This window comes from Pelodiscus sinensis, chromosome 3, assembly GCF_052426305.1.
Source record: "Pelodiscus sinensis isolate ZL-2025 chromosome 3, ASM5242630v1, whole genome shotgun sequence".
Classification (NCBI taxonomy): domain Eukaryota; kingdom Metazoa; phylum Chordata; order Testudines; family Trionychidae; genus Pelodiscus; species Pelodiscus sinensis.
Window position 1 is genome coordinate 81548706 of NC_143054.1, and position 19691 is coordinate 81568396.

A 19691-nucleotide genomic window follows, 5' to 3' on the forward strand; every position below is an offset into this window, starting at 1 on the left:
GACTGATACTGAATTCACTACTCCCTGTTAGGCTTCATTTGCTACAACCACTCTCTTTCTGGAACCTCTCCCCATTCAGGAACTAATCTCTCCCCTACCTTGAAGTGTGAGAGGTCTAAGAGGATATAGCCATACACAGTTATTTTTGTTTACCATACCAGATGACAGATTAAAAATAGCAGACCTGGCAAGTAGCGGAGAGGCTAGACCAGGGGCAGGCAAAAGGGCCTCAGGGAGCCAGATCCAGCCTGTCAAGTGGGTTGATCTGGCCTGCAGAAGCCCTGCTGCTCCCCCACCCCCAAGCCCTGATTGGCCTGGTGGCAGAAGGGGGAGTGTGCGAAGTCTCTTCCCACCGCCAGGGGCATGGGTGTCTAGGGAGACCCTATGGGGGCGGGCGGGGGGGGGAGAGGGGAAGGCTTCACTCGCTCCCCTGCCACCAGATGAATTATGGTCTGTGACTAGGGAAATATCCTAGCCCCTCCCCTTCCGCCTGAGGCCCTGCCCCTCCGGTGAGGCCCTGGGCCACTTCAAAAATTTCTGAAGCGGTCCCTGGTAAAAAATTATTGCCCACTCCTAGGCAAGGCAGAGCCTGTCTGAAGCAAGAGGTAGAGAAGATCAGAGCCCAAAAGACTTACTTTCATAGTAACAAAACTGGCCACAACTCTTTGAGCCCACCTACAAGCCAAGTATGACATGTGAATGTTGTTTTCCTTTCCCCACATTTAGACAGGTAGTCCTCTGAAGGGGGGACAGAAGAAGAGTGTTTTCCTTGCACCCTCTGTGAAGCTCTTTTGGTCTCTTGAGGAGAATGCAGGTACCTGATCCTGCTTCCCTATTCCTCCTAATGACTGGATCTAGAGCTGCATAGATTATTCCCCTTGAAGATCTTTTCTCCTTAGCTGACCTGCAGTCCCTTGACCTCCCACTGCTCCAGACATATAGAACAGCATGAGAGTGGAAAAGATAACTATGTTCCAAGAGCTTTTTAGATATATTTAAAACACATGGCTACGAGGGGATTCATAACAGGGTGTGTATGTGTCTGCTTGTCTCGGGGTGGATAAAAAGTGATGCTTTTTTAAAAGAAATCAGTTATAATTTTGTTATTTAAATGATACATTTTTATTTTTAAAAATAAACTAATTTAAAATGAAATTGAAATTCAATATAAAATATGTTCAGGCCTAAACGTAATATTTGCTCTTAAAATATGTGTAAAAAAATACGTATGTTGAATCCATGAGCTTCTATCAAAAACTGTGAATTAGAGGCTGCTTTTCAATATATAGAAAGAATCAAGGGGAAAATACCAAACTTTTACAGTCAAGTTTCATAAATATGGCACAATATAAGCTTCCCTTATAACATTAGACTGGAAAATAGGTGCTTAACTTTTGTAACCTGACATTCAAATCCACCTATGTCATAGATAGCAAATGTCTTGATAATTATGCAACAGCTCACACGTCTCCAAGTGGCACCTTTTCTCTTCTATTTTGTGCTTTAAGTCCAGAAAGCATGCACAAATTTAGAATGAGAGAATGCTAAAGTTTCAACCAAGAAAGCAAAGCAAAGCTATAAAGGATTAATATGCAGTACACAAATATACAACTGTTTTTAAGTCTGAGTAAACAATGACAAAATCTGAAATATAATGTTGTTCCATTTGGAAGTAATGGTTTGAACCTTCAAGACAATTATTTATGATTTAGCCTTAAGAAACAAACATCTTACTTCTTCTCTTTGCCTTTCTGAATTTGACAGCAGCCAGGTTTATTAAATTCATTCCATACAGGTTGTAGTCTATAAACAGTTGTAGGAGGTAGGGAATATGGGCTTCATGAGGCTGGTAAAATTTATTCATTATGGCTCCTCCTTGTAGAAGTTCACATACTCTAAAGTTAAAAACAAATTAAAACGATGAAAAATGACACCATCTTACTGGTTATTATTATTTAAAATTACAATAAAATATAAAAGTTCCACAATATACTTGATTTTACTAACATAATAAAAGTTCCAAACTTCTGAGTTTTAACAAATATTCTTAACAAAACTAGTTTGCTCTAATAATAATTCAGTATCTGAAAGTAAGTGCAGAAGAGCTGCATCCATCTAGTTATAAAAATCTCTACAGAAGTAGCCTAGCACAAGTTCTGTGGACTGATCCAATGCCCTCAGAAGTCCATATAAAGTTTTCCACTGACCTTAGTGGCTCAAGGCCAGGTGGATACATAAAGGTTATTTGTGACTTTGAAAATCTCCTTTGCCATAGTAACCAAAAAGTCAAATGTTTGAATGTTACAAAACTTTACACGTGTAGTACAGTACTTTAGCTTTTTAACAAAGCAATCTTTGTAATGCAGTATATATCCGCAGATAAATATTTTCTTCAAAGGACATTAATGCATCTTTGTAATGCAGTATATATCCGCAGATAAATATTTTCTTCAAAGGACATTAAAATAAACTTATTTACTTTTGAATAATTACAAACATGCCCAGTTAATTTATCTAAATGTGAGAATGGTATTTATATTTGATTATATAATACAATAAAACATGATCTAAAAATCAAAACTAGAAAATTATATGAAGAGACTATAATAAGAAAGTAGTTCAAACCAGAATGGTTAAAAATCTCCTGTTCAATATATGGTTCCCAGAACAACTGTAACTCAGCCACATTGTGCATGTACAATATATTATAACAAACTTAATGAAGAAAAAACGAGCACCTTAGAGACTAACACATTTATTAAGTCATGAGCTTTTGTGGGTAAAACCCACTTTATCAGATGAGTTGGAGTGAAAATTACAGAATTCAGGATATATAACAGCAAAAGAAGTTACTTGTCAATTGTAGAGCCAGTGTAAATGAAACTAATTAAGTTAGGGTGGATGTGCCTCATTTGGTGTGGAAGTGCAAATATCAAAGGTGGGGAAATTGCCTTTGTAGTGCATTAACCAGCTAAGATCTTTATTCAAACCTAAGTTGATAGTATTGAACTTGTAAATGAACTCCAGTTCAGCTGTCTCCCTCTGTAATTGGGTGATAAAATTATTTTCTTGAAGGATGGCTACTTTTAAATCTATTACTGAATGTCCAGGGAAGTTAAAATGTTCCCCTACAGGTTTGTGTGTGTTAACATTCCAGATGTCTGACTTGCATCCATTTATTGTTTGCCATGTACATTGGTCAAACTGGACAGTTTCTACGCCAGAGAGACATTGTTGGCACTTGATAGCATATATCATGTCCACTATCACTAATGATGCCACAGGACTGCTCATTGTTTTTAGAGTTACAGACTAACACAGCTACCCCACTGAGACTTTTTACTATATGAAGAAGGATAGCAAAATTCTATTATGCTACTTGTTTGGAACAAATAACTTTTTGGACAATTATTCACTTAAGACCAGACATATCACGTGAGGCTAATGTTCCATCTACCATATCTCTGACAGTGACCAGGAAGTGCAAGAAGCAGTTGAAGCTTTAGGGACACTTAGAGCATGGGACTGCATCAATGACCATATTAGCGAGTAGTCCTTGATATTCGTTTTTTCATAATTTAGATTTAGATTTTAGTAAAGTTAACATATGATATAAAATATTACATAGGTCCAAGAGATTTTAGTTATGCTATGAATTTTAATTTCTTGGGATTTGTGCAATGGATCTTAATCATAATGCTGCATTAACTACTCTTTGTATTTAATAAACATAATGTTTATTAAATGATGATTTATACTAAATTACCTGACTTTTCCATATTTTAAATTCCAGAATTTAAAATTTCATAACAAGCATTTTTATTTATGAAAATTCACCTGATAGTACTTGAAAGATTACTATGCTAAATTCAATCCTGTTTAAACCTCATTGATTTAAACAGAATTACAACAAGAATGTTTTTGACTAGATGTTTTTAAGTCTGCCTAGACAATTAATTGCAGCTAACATTTCTTGTTTTATTTCTGTTGCATAAACTATTCTTTAAGACTACTTCTGTGCTTAAAATTAGATATAGGCTCACATATTTTGCTGAACTGGGATAATAATTAGTAACATTATCATTGGCTTAAATTCACATGCATCTTCCAAATGAAAACACAGGCAGTCCCCAGGTTACGTACAAGATAGGGACTGTAGGTTTGTTCTTAAGTTGAATCTGTATGTAAGTTGGAACTGGCGTCCAGATTCAGCCGCTGCTGAAACTGACCAGCGGCTGACTACAGGAAGCCCGAGGCAGAGTTGCTCTGCCCCGGGCTTCCTGGAATCAGCCACTTATCAGTTTCAACAGGCTGAATCTGGACGCCAGTTCCGACTTACATACAGATTCAACTTAAGAACCCCAGGCGTCCCCAAGTCAGCTGCTGCTGAAACTGATCAGCGGCTGATTCCAGGAAGCCCGGGGCAGAGCAACTCTGCCTCAGGCTTCCTGTAGTCAGCCGCTGGTCAGTTTCAGCAGCGGCTGACTTTGGGACGCCTGGGGCAGAGCAGCTGGGGTGCTCTGCCCCAGGCATCCTGATTCAGCCGCTGCTGAAACTGACCAGCAGCGGCTGAATCAGGACGCCTGGGACAGAGCAGCTGGGGTGCTGCCGGGTTGGTCCAGTAGCGCCCAGAGCGGCGCTGTGGGACCAACCGGCAGCGCCTCAGCTGCTCTACCACAGGCATCCGGAGAAAAGCCTGGTCTGCTGGGTGGGGGGGAGGGGGGGCGCACTAGCTGCCCCCCGCCCCCCAGCAGACCAGGGAGACGCGGGAGGCGGGACCGAGATGCGCCGCGGTCCCGCCGCCTGGGTCCTCCACGGCTTTGCTCCCTGTCTCCCTGATTTGCTGGGGGGAGCCCTCCCCCCAGCAGACCAGGGAGACGCGGAGCAGCTTTTCTCACCCCGGAGGATGCGGGTGGCGGGACCGCAGGGCATCTGGGCGTCCCGCCGCTCCCGTCCTCCGGGGTGAGAAAAGCCCTGTTCGTAACTGCGGATCCGACATAAGTCGGATCCGCGTAACTCGGAGACTGCCTGTACATCTCACTTCCCTTTTTTGTTTATAAGCTATAATGAAAGCTGTTGAGAGTTCTAATTTACTATTGCCTTACCTTTTCACCATTGCAGGATTGTAAAGATAGATCTTCATAAACTCTTTCTCCTTTTCATGATAACCATAAAAAGGCCTGGAGAGCAATAAAACAAACAAAAGATTACCAATTATATTGTAGCAATATTTACACTTAAATTCCCTTTTTCTAGTTTGTGTTTACTTTTCTCCTCTCTAGTAGATATATTGGGCATTACACATTTCTGGTGTTTTAGTCACAATCTAAATCTATTTAGAATAGTGATAGAAATGTAGCCGTTTTAGTCTGGGGTAGTTGAAGCAAAATGCAGGACAATGTAGCACTTTAAAGACTAACAAGATGGTTTATTAGATGATGAGCTTTCGTGGGCCAGAATGATCTGCGCATGCGCAGAACGCAGAACCGTGTGGTTGGCGAGCCCTGGGGATGACTACCCTTCTCACTTGTCTTCACAGCTGGCCCAGCTGCGAGCAAGGCACATCCAACACCTCCTGTGCCAACCCTGCGAGAGCCACAGGCAAAAGTGTGGGAACACCTCAAGTGCCTCCCTTCCTTGAACAGGAACTTTGAGGAGGATTACCAGGAGCTAAGGCGGACGATCTGGGAACAGCTGTTCCACCAGAATGAGGCCATGTGCTCCAAGATCACCACCATGATGGAGAGCCTGGTCAGTCCACCAGCTACCCCCTTCCTTCTGCTCCCACAAGTCCCTCCAGCACCCACTTCCTTCCAACTCCCTCTAGCACCCGCACCCATCCTGCCCCCCAGCTTCTCCTCCTAGCACCCCCCAGGGCCACCAAGGGTTGTGCACATGAGGCAGTGGGACCTCTTGGGAAGCCGAGGTGTCCTGACATACCTGAGGTAAGCGCCACTCTCAGCCCCATCCTTGAACTCTTCCTCCTCTCCCCTACCAGGTTCTTTCACCAGTCCCTCCCCAATTATATATGACTGAAATAAAAATTACTAAGCTTATTGTTTCAAACATAAAGTACGGTTTATTTTATCTGATGGAGAGGAGAGTAGGATGGGAAGGGAGGAGTGTGGGAGGAAAGGCACACCGAGTAATGCAGAGGCCCCTTGTGAGGAGGCCTGGGGGAAGAGTCTCATGGCTAGCCTTGACTGAAACTCTCCCTCAAGGCCTCCGGATGAGCACAGCTCCCTGATGGGCTTGCTGGATGGCAGCAGCACCTGGCTGCTCATAAGCCCTAGCCAGCTGTACAGCCTCTGCCCCCCACCCTGGCAGGAGAGAGAGAGAGAGAGTAATTTTTTGCACAGTTCCAGAAAAAATGCAACATGACTATGGCTTCCTTTTTACATTAATTTCAACATTTTAAGTGGGTGTTTATTGGTCAACGCTACCAAATAATCAACATTTTTCATTATACTAACTTGAAATGTTTTCACATAGCTTACAGTTATTTGTCAAAATATCTCACAAATTATTATAATAGGGTTTTTTTACATTTTCAATTGAATTTTGTTGATCAGATCAGTTTCTCACTGAAGATTCTGCATCAGTAGTGGTAGATCATGTACATACAGCCGGTGCTGCTTAGTGGGGGGGTATATTTAAATGTACGAAAATTCCTAATGCAAGACTTCTCCATTTGTAAGCTTTTGTATATACAGTAAAACTCCATTGGTCTGTCATCTGATGGTCCAGCACTCCTGATAGTCCGGCACCATCAGGAACCCGGAAGTGTTCCGGGCAGCCAGACCATTGGAGCTGCTCTGCTCCCAGCTTCCCCGATTCAGCCGCTGCTAAAATTGACCAGCAGCTGAATCGGGGAAGCTGGAGGCAGAGCAGCTGGAGTGCTGCCGGGTAGGTCCCGTAGCGCTGCCCCTCGGGGCTGCGGGACCAACCCAGCAGCACCCCAGCTGTCCCCGATTCAGCCGCTGCTGAAACTGACCAGCGGCTGACTCCAGGAAGCCCGAGGAACAGCTGCTCTGCCCCGGTTTCCTGGAATCACCCCTGATCAGTTTCAGCAGCAGCTGACTTGGGTAAACCTGGGACAGCAGCTGGGGTGCTGCCGGGTTGGTCCCCGCAGCACCGAGGTGTGGCAGCGCCCCAGCTGCTCTGTCCCAGGCGTCCCGATTCAGCTGCTGCTGAAACTGACCAGCGGCTGACTCCAGGAAGCCCGGGGCAGAGCAGCTCTGCCTCGGGCATTCTGGAGTCAGCCGCTGATCAGTATCAGCAGCAGCTGACTTGGGGACATCTGGGGCAGAGTAGCTGGGGTGCTGCCGGGTTGGTCCAGTAGCGCCGAGGAGCGGCGCTGCGGGACCAACCCGGCAGCACCCCAGCTGCTCTGCCCCAGGCGTCCCCAAGAGCAGCTGGGGTGCTGCCGGGTTGGTCTCGCCGCGCCAAGGGTCGGCGCTACCGGATCAAGCCGGCAGCACTCCAGCTGCTCTGCTGCAGCTGTCCCCGATTCAGCCGCTGCTGAAACTGACCAGCAGCGGCTGAATCAGGGACGCCTGGGGCAGAGCCACACTATCGGAAGGGGGGGGGCTATGAGGGGTCTGGGGGGGCATCCCCCCTACCCCACCCCAGACCCCTCATAGCCTCCCCTTCCGATAGTCCGGCATATCTGATAATCCGGCACCCCCTGGGTCCTAAAGGTGCCGGATTATCGGAAGTTTACTGTATAGTGTAACATCTAATATGCAGGGAAGAAGGTTTGAATTTGTAATTACCTATGCATACAGTACTAGCCTTTGCAATAGTCTGAACTAAACAAAAAACCTAAATTAGTTTTTATTTTCTGTGACAGTTATGTACCAGTAGGTATTAGTGTTAGAGATAGCAATATACATCTTCCTACTATGAATATGTAAAAGCTATAAAAGAAGAAAGTGGCCTAACAAGTAGTGAAGACTAAGTCCTCAAACAAAGTCTTTGCTTGCAGGGCAAGGGCTGGTTACAGCTTTCACCTACTATGTTATCTGCACTATGACAAATCCATTTGACCCTAACATACATCGAGAGGTGATTTTCAATAAGACTGCAAGTTTGTCTAAGAGGTCACAGAAGTCAGACTCTGATTTTCCAGAATCTACGTGACTTCTGCAGCATCAATGTGGCTGCCCCCAGAGCTCCCCCAGATAATGGTCAGCTGCGCTTGCCACTGCTTAGTGGCCCCAGGCAACTTGCTATGGCATATGCCAGAGCAGCAGCACTCCTGAGTGCTCCCCAAACAGTCACGGTATGCTGAGCTATCCCGCCCCCCCATTCCCTGGAGCATCTGTGGCACCCTGGGCTGCCTCCCTCCTCCCCAAGCAGCAGAGGGGCCCCGGACCACATTTCACTTCTCCCCCCTCAAGCAACAGCACCAGAGTGCCCCCCCCCCCAAAAAAAAAACCTATAAACATTAGGTCCCTGGAGTCCCCTAGAGCACCTAAGATATAGTCAGGGGTATTTACAACACAAGTCATGGACAAGTCACAGGGTGTGAATTTTTGTGTATTACCCGTGACCTGCCCATAACTTTTACTAAAAATACTCATGACTAAAACATAACCTTATGTATCAGCATATCTACTAGATTACATAAGAGGCTCTTCTGAAAATAGGATATGTTAGTGAAGAATGGTTGGAGAAATTTGAGACAGATGAACTTGATTCTGAAAGGACACACAGGATCTTCAGGCCAGTCAATAAATCTGGCATCAAAACATTTGTGTTGTGTGAAGTTCTGTTCCTTTTGTTTGTTTTAAACCTGCTACTTATTAATTTAATTTGGAGATCCCAAGTTTGTGTATTCTTTATTCACTTTCTACACTAGTCATGATTTTACAAATCTCTATCATATCCACCCTTAGGCATTCCAGTCTTATTAATTGCTCCTCATATGGCAGTCCTTCCATACCCCTAATAATTTTTGTTACCCTTTTATAAACTTTTTCCAATGCCAAGATATCTTTTGGTGGCCACATCTGCACACAGTATTCAAGATGTGGGCATACCATGGATTTACAAAGAGGAAATAAGATATTCTCTGTCTTATTCTCTATCCCTTTCTTAACAATTCCCAAAATTCTGCTTCCTTTTTTTGACTGCCATCACATATTGAGAGGATGTTCAGGTAACTATTGAGACAACCAGGAGGCATATAGGAACTGTAGAATTTGGAAAATACTAGCTTTTACTTACAGTAGAACATCAGAGTTCTGAATTGACTGGTCAAACACTAACACACACACCCTTCTCTCGTTTGGAACTGGAAGTATGCAATCAGGCAGCAGCAGAGACCCCTCCCCCTCCAAAAAAACCCCCAAAACCAAAACCACCTACCACCAAGAGCAAATACAGTACAGTATTGTGTTAAACTACTAAAACAATAACGGATTTTTTTTAAATGTCAACAAATTAAGAAAACTGTTTCTGTGCTTGTTTCCTTTAAATTAAGATGATTAAAGGAAGCAAATACAGTACAATTCTTTAAACAAAAAGGAAAGCATTTTTCTTCTGCATAGTAAAGTTGCAAACTGTATTAAGGCCAAGTTCAGAAACTTTTGAAAGAACCATACATAATGTTCAGTTATAAACATTTAAGAGTTACAAATAACTTCCATTCCTGAGGTGTTCATAACTGTATGTTAACGTTAAACTGTTATTTTACTGTAGTTATATTATTTTAATAAACCAGACCCCAAGAAGGGGTATTGTTAGATGTATATATAAGCATGTGTAGTTAATAGTGAGTTCAAGGACAAACTAAGTCAGTGGACCTACCCAATGCCAAACTAGGGACACTGGTCCCTTCTACATAAACGAAATTATCATAACGTAAATCATACTTACATTCCAGATACTAATGACACTTTGAACACATGTTGAACAGTAGAAGATGGATTGCCTAGAGCCACATTGAGTGCTCGGTCAATGCTGAATGCCACCTGACGAAGATAGTGTTCTGACGGCTTCCCATAACCATCGTATGGCACATAGAGATAAGGAAAGATACCATGTAAATGGAGACAAGTCTTCTGACCTAGAAAGAAAGAAAAAAGTCAAACTTAGCAGCTTTTTGATGTAATAACAGATGTAAAAATATTCAGCCAACTACCATGAATATAAAATCCAAATACTTGGGTTTCCAGATGTTCCAAATGGAACCAAAGTTATACTGTAACAGATGCTAGATATACAGACTTCTATCTGCTTAAATAATCAATAAACAGGGTACCTTCCACTTAAAAAAAGTACTAACTCTCAATTAGGGATGTGAATGGTTAACTAGTTAAATGGTAAGCATCACCCTTACCAGGTGATGCTTACTGGTTACAGTTAACTGGTGGCTTGGCTGTGACCGCTGCACTATGAGCAGGGGCTGGAGCAACTCCTTACCAACCCAGAAGCAGCCCCCCGGCCACGGCATGATGGGCCCAGATGGAAGTGCCTCCGACCCCCCGTCTAAGTGGTTAACCTGTTAAACATAATGCTTAAGCATTTAACTGACTAAACGGAATTTTACATTCCTACTGTAAATAGGGAGTGGCGGAATATTTAACTAACAATTGAACATTCTGTTCTACAGTATAGTTCAGCAAGGAATGAACCAAGCATAAATCAGCACCTGATCATAACATTTTGAAACTCATTGTGTTTCAGTTTCCTTCTGAAATATGAAAAAATTAAAATCCTATGGGTACGTCTACACTAGCCCCCTTGTTCAAACTAGGGAGGCTAATGAGGGCGACCGAAATTGCTAATGAAGCGCGGGATTTAAATATCCCGTGCTTGATTAGCATATTCCCGGCCAGTCGCCATTTTGGAAACTGACTAGCCCGAAGTAACTGCCCGCGTCTACACGCGGCAGAGAAGCGGGATTCCGAGATAAACCTCTTAGTTCGAATTAACTGTTAAATCTCATTCCATGAGGATTAATGAGTATCTGCAGCCAGATAAGGACTGGACAGCGGGGGCTGTCCCAGGGACAGGACGCTGCAGCCAGGTGCAGGTTGGGCTCTAATTGGGGCCTTGTTGGCAAGCTGCCGTGGCTGGATCCCAAGCCAGGCCACTGCAGCCGGGCTGTTGTAGCAGTCATGGGGCCACCTGGGCTGGCCCACTGGGACTGCCACAGGAGCACAGTGCTGGGGACAGACTGTGGCAGTCAGATGGGGGCTAGAGCTGGCCTGCCACAGCCAGATGGAGGCACCTGCTGCCACCAGCCCCTCTAACTATCCTGTCTGGGAGTGCATATGCATCCCCTACAGAGTGCTCTCAGCTGGCCCTTTAAACAAGCAGCGTGCCCCAGCCAGCTCTTGCCGCAGCGCAGCTGGTTCTTACCAGGGCTTACCGCCTTACTTTCACTTCTGGTTAAAGGTGAAATAGACCACCTTGACATGAGTAATTATGCATTTTAAAAATTTCAATTAATTTTTCATTTTAATTAAAGTTGCATGTATTTTGGGAATGACAGAAGAACCATATTTGGTTCTGTACTGAGGCATATTTGTCTCAAGAGCCATAGGTAGCTGATAGGTTTGTAAGCAACTAGTTGACTATCCTATAAGCAAAAGCTTATCAGATAGTCAACTAGTCCCTCCTTGCCCCTTCCCCGCCCCACCTTGGGAGGTGGCTTAAAAACCCGTTCCCTCCAACATTAACTTTGTTAAGTGCAAAGAAGGCAGGGGGGTAGCTGGGACCAGGCGCAAGCCCCAGCTCATGCCTTGTCACAGTTCAATCCCCCAACTTGACACACTGTGTTTAGAGATGGGGGGCCAGCTAGCAGAATAAACACTGCAAAACCTGTCTGTTATTCTCAGACACAAACTTATTCAATCTCATTCCCCCTGAGATCCAAAAAAGACAAGACTGGTTCCGTGCTGCCACCACCCAAGTGATTACAAGAAAATACAAAAATAAACCCTTTTCCAGGGAGAGATCACTTGGGAATCTTCTCCCCTGAGGTAAAGCTCTCCCCCTGCCTCAACCTCCGTTTTGCCTGGAGTTGAGAAAACAGAGGGAATCCATAGACAACAATGGACTCTGCCCTTATATCTAGGCCAGTGGTCTCCAATCTTTTTAAGCATAAGATCACTTTTTGGATTTAAGTCAGTCCAGGATCTACCTCAAACCCAAATACCTCTACCTCACCTCTTCTTCAAGGCCTGGCCCCTGCTCCACTCCTTCACCGAGGCCCCACCTTCCTCATTCTGTGAAGATGGGGTACAGGAGAGGGGGACAGAGTGATATCAGCGCCCTCTGTCTCCCCAATCCTGCAAAACAAGTAGGAGGCTCCCAGGGGCAGCTCTGAGGCTCTGGGCAGAAGCAGTAGGGCAGTGTGGGGAAGGGCAGCTGAAGTCCTGGTTTCTGATAGCATCCCAGACAAACCAGTTAGGATCACCTGTCAGAGGCTCCAAGATCTACTGGTAGATCCTGATCTACTGGTTGGTGACCACTGTCCTAGGCACTTAATCCTAAGGACACAACAATCAACCAATACCAGTTAATTAGAATAACATGAAAACTCTTATTATCAAAACAAAACCACTGTTGCAAGCATAGTAAATTGGCTACGTGGTCAATAGTCACAATTGTCACAGACTCGGAGAAAGACCCTGGGCTGTAATTCTTAGTTACGAAAGAGAAAAACAATTAGCTAGCTCAGACATGATTTCTAAACCCGCAAACAAGGAAAACAATTAACCCTGATGGACTATCTAAACTTTTCCCTACTTACACATTTCAAGAAGTCCATTCTTGGACAGAGAAAGCATCTCCCATCACCCTCAATACCTGGGAGAAACTGCTCTGATCTCAAGAAGAGAAAGAAAAACCCCCCTCTTTCTCAATTTGAAATTCCTACCTACATTTTTATTGGCTGATTGCCTGAATCCCCACTCCCTCATAAGTATAGCTCCAGTTTCTTGACCCTTTCCCCACTCTTCTGGTAAGTCACATTCTCCTTAGCAGCTTCCATTTATGACATGCCTAGTCCCAGATGCACCTCTGCTTTAAAAGACAGAGCCACAGCTGAGTTAGCTCCTGGGCTGGGAGCTAACCCCACTGCGGCTCCCTGCTTATTGACTAATCGACAAGTCGATGGAAAATCCATCAACTAGTCGATTAAACTAAATTTAACATCCCTAGTTGCTGACCCCTGTCCTATGGTATGACAACAAGATAATACTCAAAAGCAATAAATAAAACCAACATGTATTTTATCAATCTTACAGTGAGGGGTCTCTGGTCACAATGTGTTCAAACAAAGTACATAAGATGGTGAAGGTCGTTCCACTCATCTTTAAGAATGCCAGGAGCCAGTTTGGCCCTCACCTTAATTATTATTTATATCTTTGGATGTTAGATAATGTGTAATCAAATGGTCACGTACAGAGCTCGCCGAACCGCAGCGAGCCCTGCTCGCCAGCCGTGCTGTCCAGCAATCTGCACATAAGCAGATTGCCCGAACCCGGCTATTCCAGGTTGCAATCTACTCACCATAGGGGAGTACACTGCAATATTTGTCGAGTCCTGGTCATTTAACCACATCACATTTTAGCAATTACAGGACTATTCGATAGTCTCTGGGGGCGGGACCGGCAGCCAGTGTGCTCCCAGACCCAATCTCAGGCAGCCTCCTGCCACCCTGTGCTGCTACCTCTCCATCAGAGGCAGCAATGAGGGAGGAGGTGGGAGCTGGTGCCCCCTCCCACCTCTGCACTGCTGTCTATGATAGAGAGGCAGCAGCATGGAGGGTGAGGGGGCTAGCGGGAGCTGATATGCATGGGGAGCTGGTTTTTAAGATACAGAGGCAGCAAAGTGGGGAATGCAGGTAGTTGACACGATTAGTCGATAAATCTAAGTTTATTGGTTAATCATGTAATCATCTATATGTTGACGTCCTTATTTGTATCTTTGTAGTGTCTAGGAGCCCTACGTCATGGACTCTGTCCCCACTGTAGTATACGCTCTCTGACCCAATCACCTTTACCACTCCTCACTGAGCCAGCTTTTCCACTGGTCTGTAAATGAGACCCAGGGCATTTGTTCTGAGAACCAGGAAATGCTTCCTGCAGAAATGTCCTAGATATACCCTGTACATGGGTACCTCCCCATACTGATGCTTTTGTATTGAATTTATAGATTGGTATAGAGAGTCCATTTGATATATTCATTTATATTTAATTCTGCCCATTCTAGAAAAACTGTATGAATATCTTTTAAAAAAAAGAAGAGGATGTGTTTAATGTCCGATTCATGCATAATTGGACATTAGGGTTGGTCCTGCTTTGGGTCTCTTATAGCCCTAGGATTCTATGATAATGAGCTTAGCATTAAACAGTGCCACCATAGCACTGGAAATATAAAGTAAGGAATCTTAACTACAAATTTTATGGAAAATAAAAGGACGCAATAAATATTTTAAGTGGAAAAACTCACTACTCTCCATTTTAGGGTAAAGTTAATTATTAACAGGATATACATAATGGGGGATGCTGCTCATATATGTGGTTGTGGCTGACCTGGAATTTAGAAAGTGGTAAAATACATTCAATTCTTTTCACTTGATAGATCTGTAAAACAATATTATTGAACCTTTTTGCTGTATAAAAGTTATACATTTTCTAAATTCAATAGGGACAAATGCAAAGTGCTTGACTTAGGAAGAAATCCATATTACACACATACAAAATGGGAAATGACTGCCTATGAAGGAGTATTGTGGAAAGGGATCTAGGGATCATAGTGGCCCACAAGCTAAATATGAATCAACGGGTGTAATATATTGAGAGAAAAAAAAGCAAACATTATTCTAGGATGCGTTAGGAAGAGTGTTGTAAGACAGACACGAGAAGCCATTCTTCCACTATACTCTGCACTGATTAGACCTCAACTGGAGTATTTTTTCTAGTTCTGGGCGCCACATTTCAACAAAGATGTAGAGAAATTGGAGAAAGTCCAGAGAAGAGCAACAAAAATAATTAAAAGTCTAGAAAACATGAACTATGACAGAAGATTTAAAGAATTGGGTTTATTTGGTCTAGAAAAGAGAAGACTGAGAGGGGATATGATAACAGCTTTCAAGCATCTAAAAGGTTACCACCAGGAAGCGGAAGAAAAATTTGTTTTTCTTAACCTCTGAGGATAGGAGAAGAAGCAATGGGCTCAAATTACAGTAAGGAAGATTTAGGTTGGGCATTAGGAAAAACTTCCAAACTGTAAGGGTGTGTCTAAACTACGCCACACCCCCATGAGCCACGTGCCTGGGGCCAGCAACCCTATGCGCCACGTGGCCACGGGCGGGGCCACCCATTCGCTGCAAGCCTGAGGCCGGCACCCTCCAGAGCCGCGCACACAGGGCCAGCACCCCCCCATAGCTGTGCGCCCAGAGCCGGCACCCCCCATAGCTGCGCGCCTGGGCGCGGGGCAGCCAATTTGCCACGTGCCAGGGCTAGGGCGGCCAATTCGCCGCGTGCCCAGGACCGGCGCTCCCCATGTGGCCAATTCGCTGCACGCCCGGGGCCGACACTCTCCATGCATCCAGGGCTGGCGCCGCATATGCACAGCGCGCCTGGGGCCAGCACTGCGCATGCGCCACGCGCCGGAGGCAGGGTCAGCCCCAAGCACTTGGCGGGCACACACAAATGCGGTCCATGTTGGGGGCCACTGCACTGGAGTAAATCTCCTACAGAGGTTGTGGAATCTCCATCATTGGAGATTTTTAAAGAGCAGGTTACACAAATGCTTGTTAGGGTGTGGTCTAGTTGGTGTTTGGTCCTGCTGTAAGTACAAGGGATTGAACTTGATGATCTCTGGAGGTCCCTTCCAGTTCTATGATTACATACTCCCCGAAGAAAGGACTATTGTCTACTTCCTGTTTCCAGGTTCTGAAGATTAAAGGCCCAAACTATATACCAGAAAAACTAACCCATTCATGGGAGTGCTTGTTCTGAACTGAAACTGTTATGAACATGTAACCACAGAAAAAACCCTTTCTAGGCTGAATAGTTCCTTACCTTTACTGTATTATTCCCAGAAAAAGAGATTTGTCTAAACAACCCTACCTGCTTTTTGTCTTCAGAGACTAACCACAGTAACAGCCAAAATGTATAAGCTACCACACAGTTCTTTCTAAACAAGTAAATTTTATTCTTAAGATAAAAGCACTAGAGAGAAAACATTAAAAAAACCCCACAAAATCCTACATGCATGCTAAGATCAGAGATCACACTCCTTTCCCACCATCTCCTCAAGGGTTCATAGTCGATTTCACTCCTTCCAATGCTGCCTTTAAGACTGGGGCCTTCTGTGGACCAGAGATGCTGTCCATTTGTTGCATTAGAAGAAAGCCACTTAGTCATCTCAAACTCAGGCTATTTATTCAGAAGTCCTTTCTTTATCTGTTGGTTACTGGACAATCCAGACTAGGTTTCTGAACTCTCCCCTGTAATAGGTGATTCACAGCTTCAAAAGCTATCTCTTTAGGTGGGGGTTTGCAATCCCCTGCTCCTCAGTAATTCTACTTCATACATATTGTCCCAAAGATCAGTCATGTCTAGGACGTTATTCAGCATAGACTTTTGAAGTTCATATTATCTCACAGAGATAACATTAATTCTTCCTTTTAAACAAGTTCCATACAGTAGTACACAAACATGCATTTTCAATACAATGCACCCCAAAGGTATTAAACATAATTCACTATGGTTTAACTTAATCCCATGTTTGCCTGAAATACTGTTGTATCCATAACCTTGGATAACTTATAACTGCAGTCAATTATGCTGTTTAAAGTGTCTGAAGAAAAAGAGAGACAGACAGAGCGCAAAGTGCAGATGCTGCCCTGTTCAGGCAGCCTAGCTTGCTGAGAGTACACTGTGTAGACTTGTGCAACCTATGAAAATACCTCATTTGGGAAAAAGATGTGGGTCTCTACCCATGAGAGGTAGTGGCTGAGGAGATGGAACCTTAGAGCTGGTGTGCTTGGTTATCTAAGCTTTCATAGTAACTATTTTGTTTGCATGCACATTAGGATAATATTCATATACGGTTGATATGTTGTTATGCACTGCTTCATTTATCCAAACACTTAATAAGCCTTTAAACAAAAGAAAAAAACAAGTTATCATTGAAACTAGGTCCAAAGAAATATTTCTAGGAAACATGTGTTTTTCAGATTAATGCAATAAATCAAGTTGATGTTTATTAAACATAGCCAAAATTAAACTGCAGCCTTTAAAATGAAAATAAAAGTGTACTCATTTTAAGTCAGTTTTGCAGAAATGGCCATCCATGCACACTGTTTTATAGGACTTGGTCAAAATGGAAAAACTATCTTGAATGACAAAATTATGTTCTCCACACAGTGATGTTATATAAAGAAAAATCCCAACAGGGTAACCTAAGCTACTCTTAAAAAAGAAAGAAGAGACTCCATTATTATCCAATTTAAAAAGCTTTACATTTTCGTCACAAATTATGTAGATTGTTAACTAAACATAAAAGCACTCAATACTATTATTAGTAATGAAACTTAATGGTACATTTATTTCCACTGCAACTATTTATCAATGAACACAATTTCTCAGTCAAAAATACTGTTTTATAAATCAAACTTTTCTCACACAAAAGTTCACTTCTTTAAATGCTTTTCACATCCTCCTTCATACTCAGATGTAAAATTCCAAATGAATTAAGATTTAAACTACTGCTTGCCAGTAGGGAAATCATATGAAATCTACCGACTAGCGCATTTTTCTATTTCAGTAACACAAAGTTTAAGTTATTCCTCAGCTAAAGTAATTATTAGTCTAACTGCAGACAACATACATGGGCCTTTATGGAACTAATTGCTTTGAGACTTATTAGCTCTAGCTAGAATGGGTTGGGAATTTTCTGACAAAACAGAGTTTTCTTGGAAAACACCAATTTGTTGATTCCAAAATGTTTTGTAAAAACATACTAGGTTTGACAGACACTTGATGAACCACAGGCAGGGGCTCACATAGCTTCTAGGCTCCCTACCATGGAACCAGGAGATCCTAGGGCTCTTGGGAGCTTCCAGATGTGAAGCTGAGAGCCTGAAAGTTGTTAGGTAGGCTTACCGCTCTGAAGCAGCCCTGCCATTCTGATTGCCTGTGTCTATGCTCACCTACACCCACAAACTAGTGAGTAATCTTCTGTGAAAGGTGTGCAGGGTGAAGAGCTAACTGGCCCCGGAGTCTGGAAGCCCTGAGATTACTATCCAGGAGTACAGATCATGTCAGCTACTGAATGAAATTGATACGATTCTTGTCAGTTTTTCAAAGGCTATTCAGTAGCAGGCAGTGGTGAAAGTGACAAATTATCTCAGTTTCACTCAACAGGTGCCAGAGTCCCCAAAGGGCCACTTTGTTTCAGAAACACCATGTATTGGTGTTTCTGAAACAAAAGTTCGGGGATGAGTTTTTCAGTTTCCATGTCAAAGGATTTTCCAAAAATTCAAATTTGGTCTGAATCTGAAGAAAACCTATTTTAAAATATCTAAGTTTCCCACAAACCAGAAATCCCGTTTTGGACAGCTCTAATGCTCATGCATTTCATTTGCCATTGTATTTAGCTACTCTCACTCAAAAAATAATTTTCTTTTCTAAATAATGCTACTACATCTCTTTCACAAGTCTTGAAATCTTGATCTATTTGCTTTTATCAGCTTTCATTAGAAAAGAGATAAGTCAGTGGTCCCCAAACCGGGGAGGGGGAGGCGGGGCACGGAGGAACATTAGGGAGGTCACACTAGGAGGCCCAGGCCAGACCCTGGGAAGCAGGGAAGGAGCATCCCTATTCCTGTTCTGCCCTCAAACGCAGCACTGCTCCAGACCCCGCTCCATTCCACCCCCCCGAGTTGCAGTTCCAACCCCCAAGCTGCAACTCTGCTCTCTGCTTCACCCTCAGCCCAGCTCTAGTCTCAGCTCCACACCGACTTTTGCTCTGTCCTCATTTGCCTCTGGCCAGAGCTTCTCCACAATTTGCAATTATGCCCCAAGCTGAAGCTTCAGCCTAAGCTCCTTTGCTGAGCCAACTGTACAGTAATTGAGGTGGGGGGAGTGGGCACAAGCAGATTCCATTACTGGTAAAAGGGGGCAAAAGGAACATTTTGAGCACCACTTAGCTAAAAATTAGCATTAAATTGCACCAAATGTTTTGGCAACAGGTACTGTGGAGCCCAAACTTGAGAGCGATATGCCTGCTTTTCATTGTACTGATGACAGATTCTAGCTCTGAAGCTGGCATTGTGGCCATAGTAGATCACTGGGGGTGCACCTACACAGCACCCGAAACTCAAAATAAGATGCGCAATTTGTGCTATGCAAATTGTGTAGCTTATTTCGAGTATATTTTGAAATCACTTATTTCGTCATTTGGTGCTGTCTACACAGCATCAAATTTCGAAATACAGCGCTGTTTTGAGCTATCCCGTACTCCTCATACAATGAGGTTTACAGGGACAGCGAAATACGGTGGACACGTTCAAAAGACATGGGGTAGTTATTTCAGGATACCTGTGGTATCCCGAAATAACTTTGCTGTGAAGATATACCCTGGGAGAATCCACTAGTCTCATGAAACTGAGATAGAGGTTCTCAGACCACTCCTACTACCTGGTGCCTGTAAGGGGCCTG

At 43.6% G+C, this 19691-nt stretch overlaps 1 protein-coding gene across 2 annotated transcripts in view; it reads right to left on the reverse strand.

The window, feature by feature from the left end:
* REV3L (REV3 like, DNA directed polymerase zeta catalytic subunit) overlaps nt 1–19691 on the reverse strand; it is a 222329-nt gene that overhangs the window by 120708 nt on the left and 81930 nt on the right. Inside the window, exons 1-4 of one of the 2 annotated variants that reach the window (XM_025184747.3) lie at nt 10429–10943; nt 9883–10072; nt 5106–5180; nt 1735–1895 (exon numbers count right to left, since the gene is read on the reverse strand). In XM_025184747.3, the coding sequence (XP_025040532.2) occupies nt 1735–1895; nt 5106–5180; nt 9883–10072; nt 10429–10459 (457 nt within the window). In that variant the 5' untranslated portion in view covers nt 10460–10943. Of the gene's footprint in view, nt 1–1734; nt 1896–5105; nt 5181–9882; nt 10073–10428; nt 10944–19691 lie in introns of those variants that run through there. The other variant, XM_075923987.2, reaches the window with a different exon arrangement.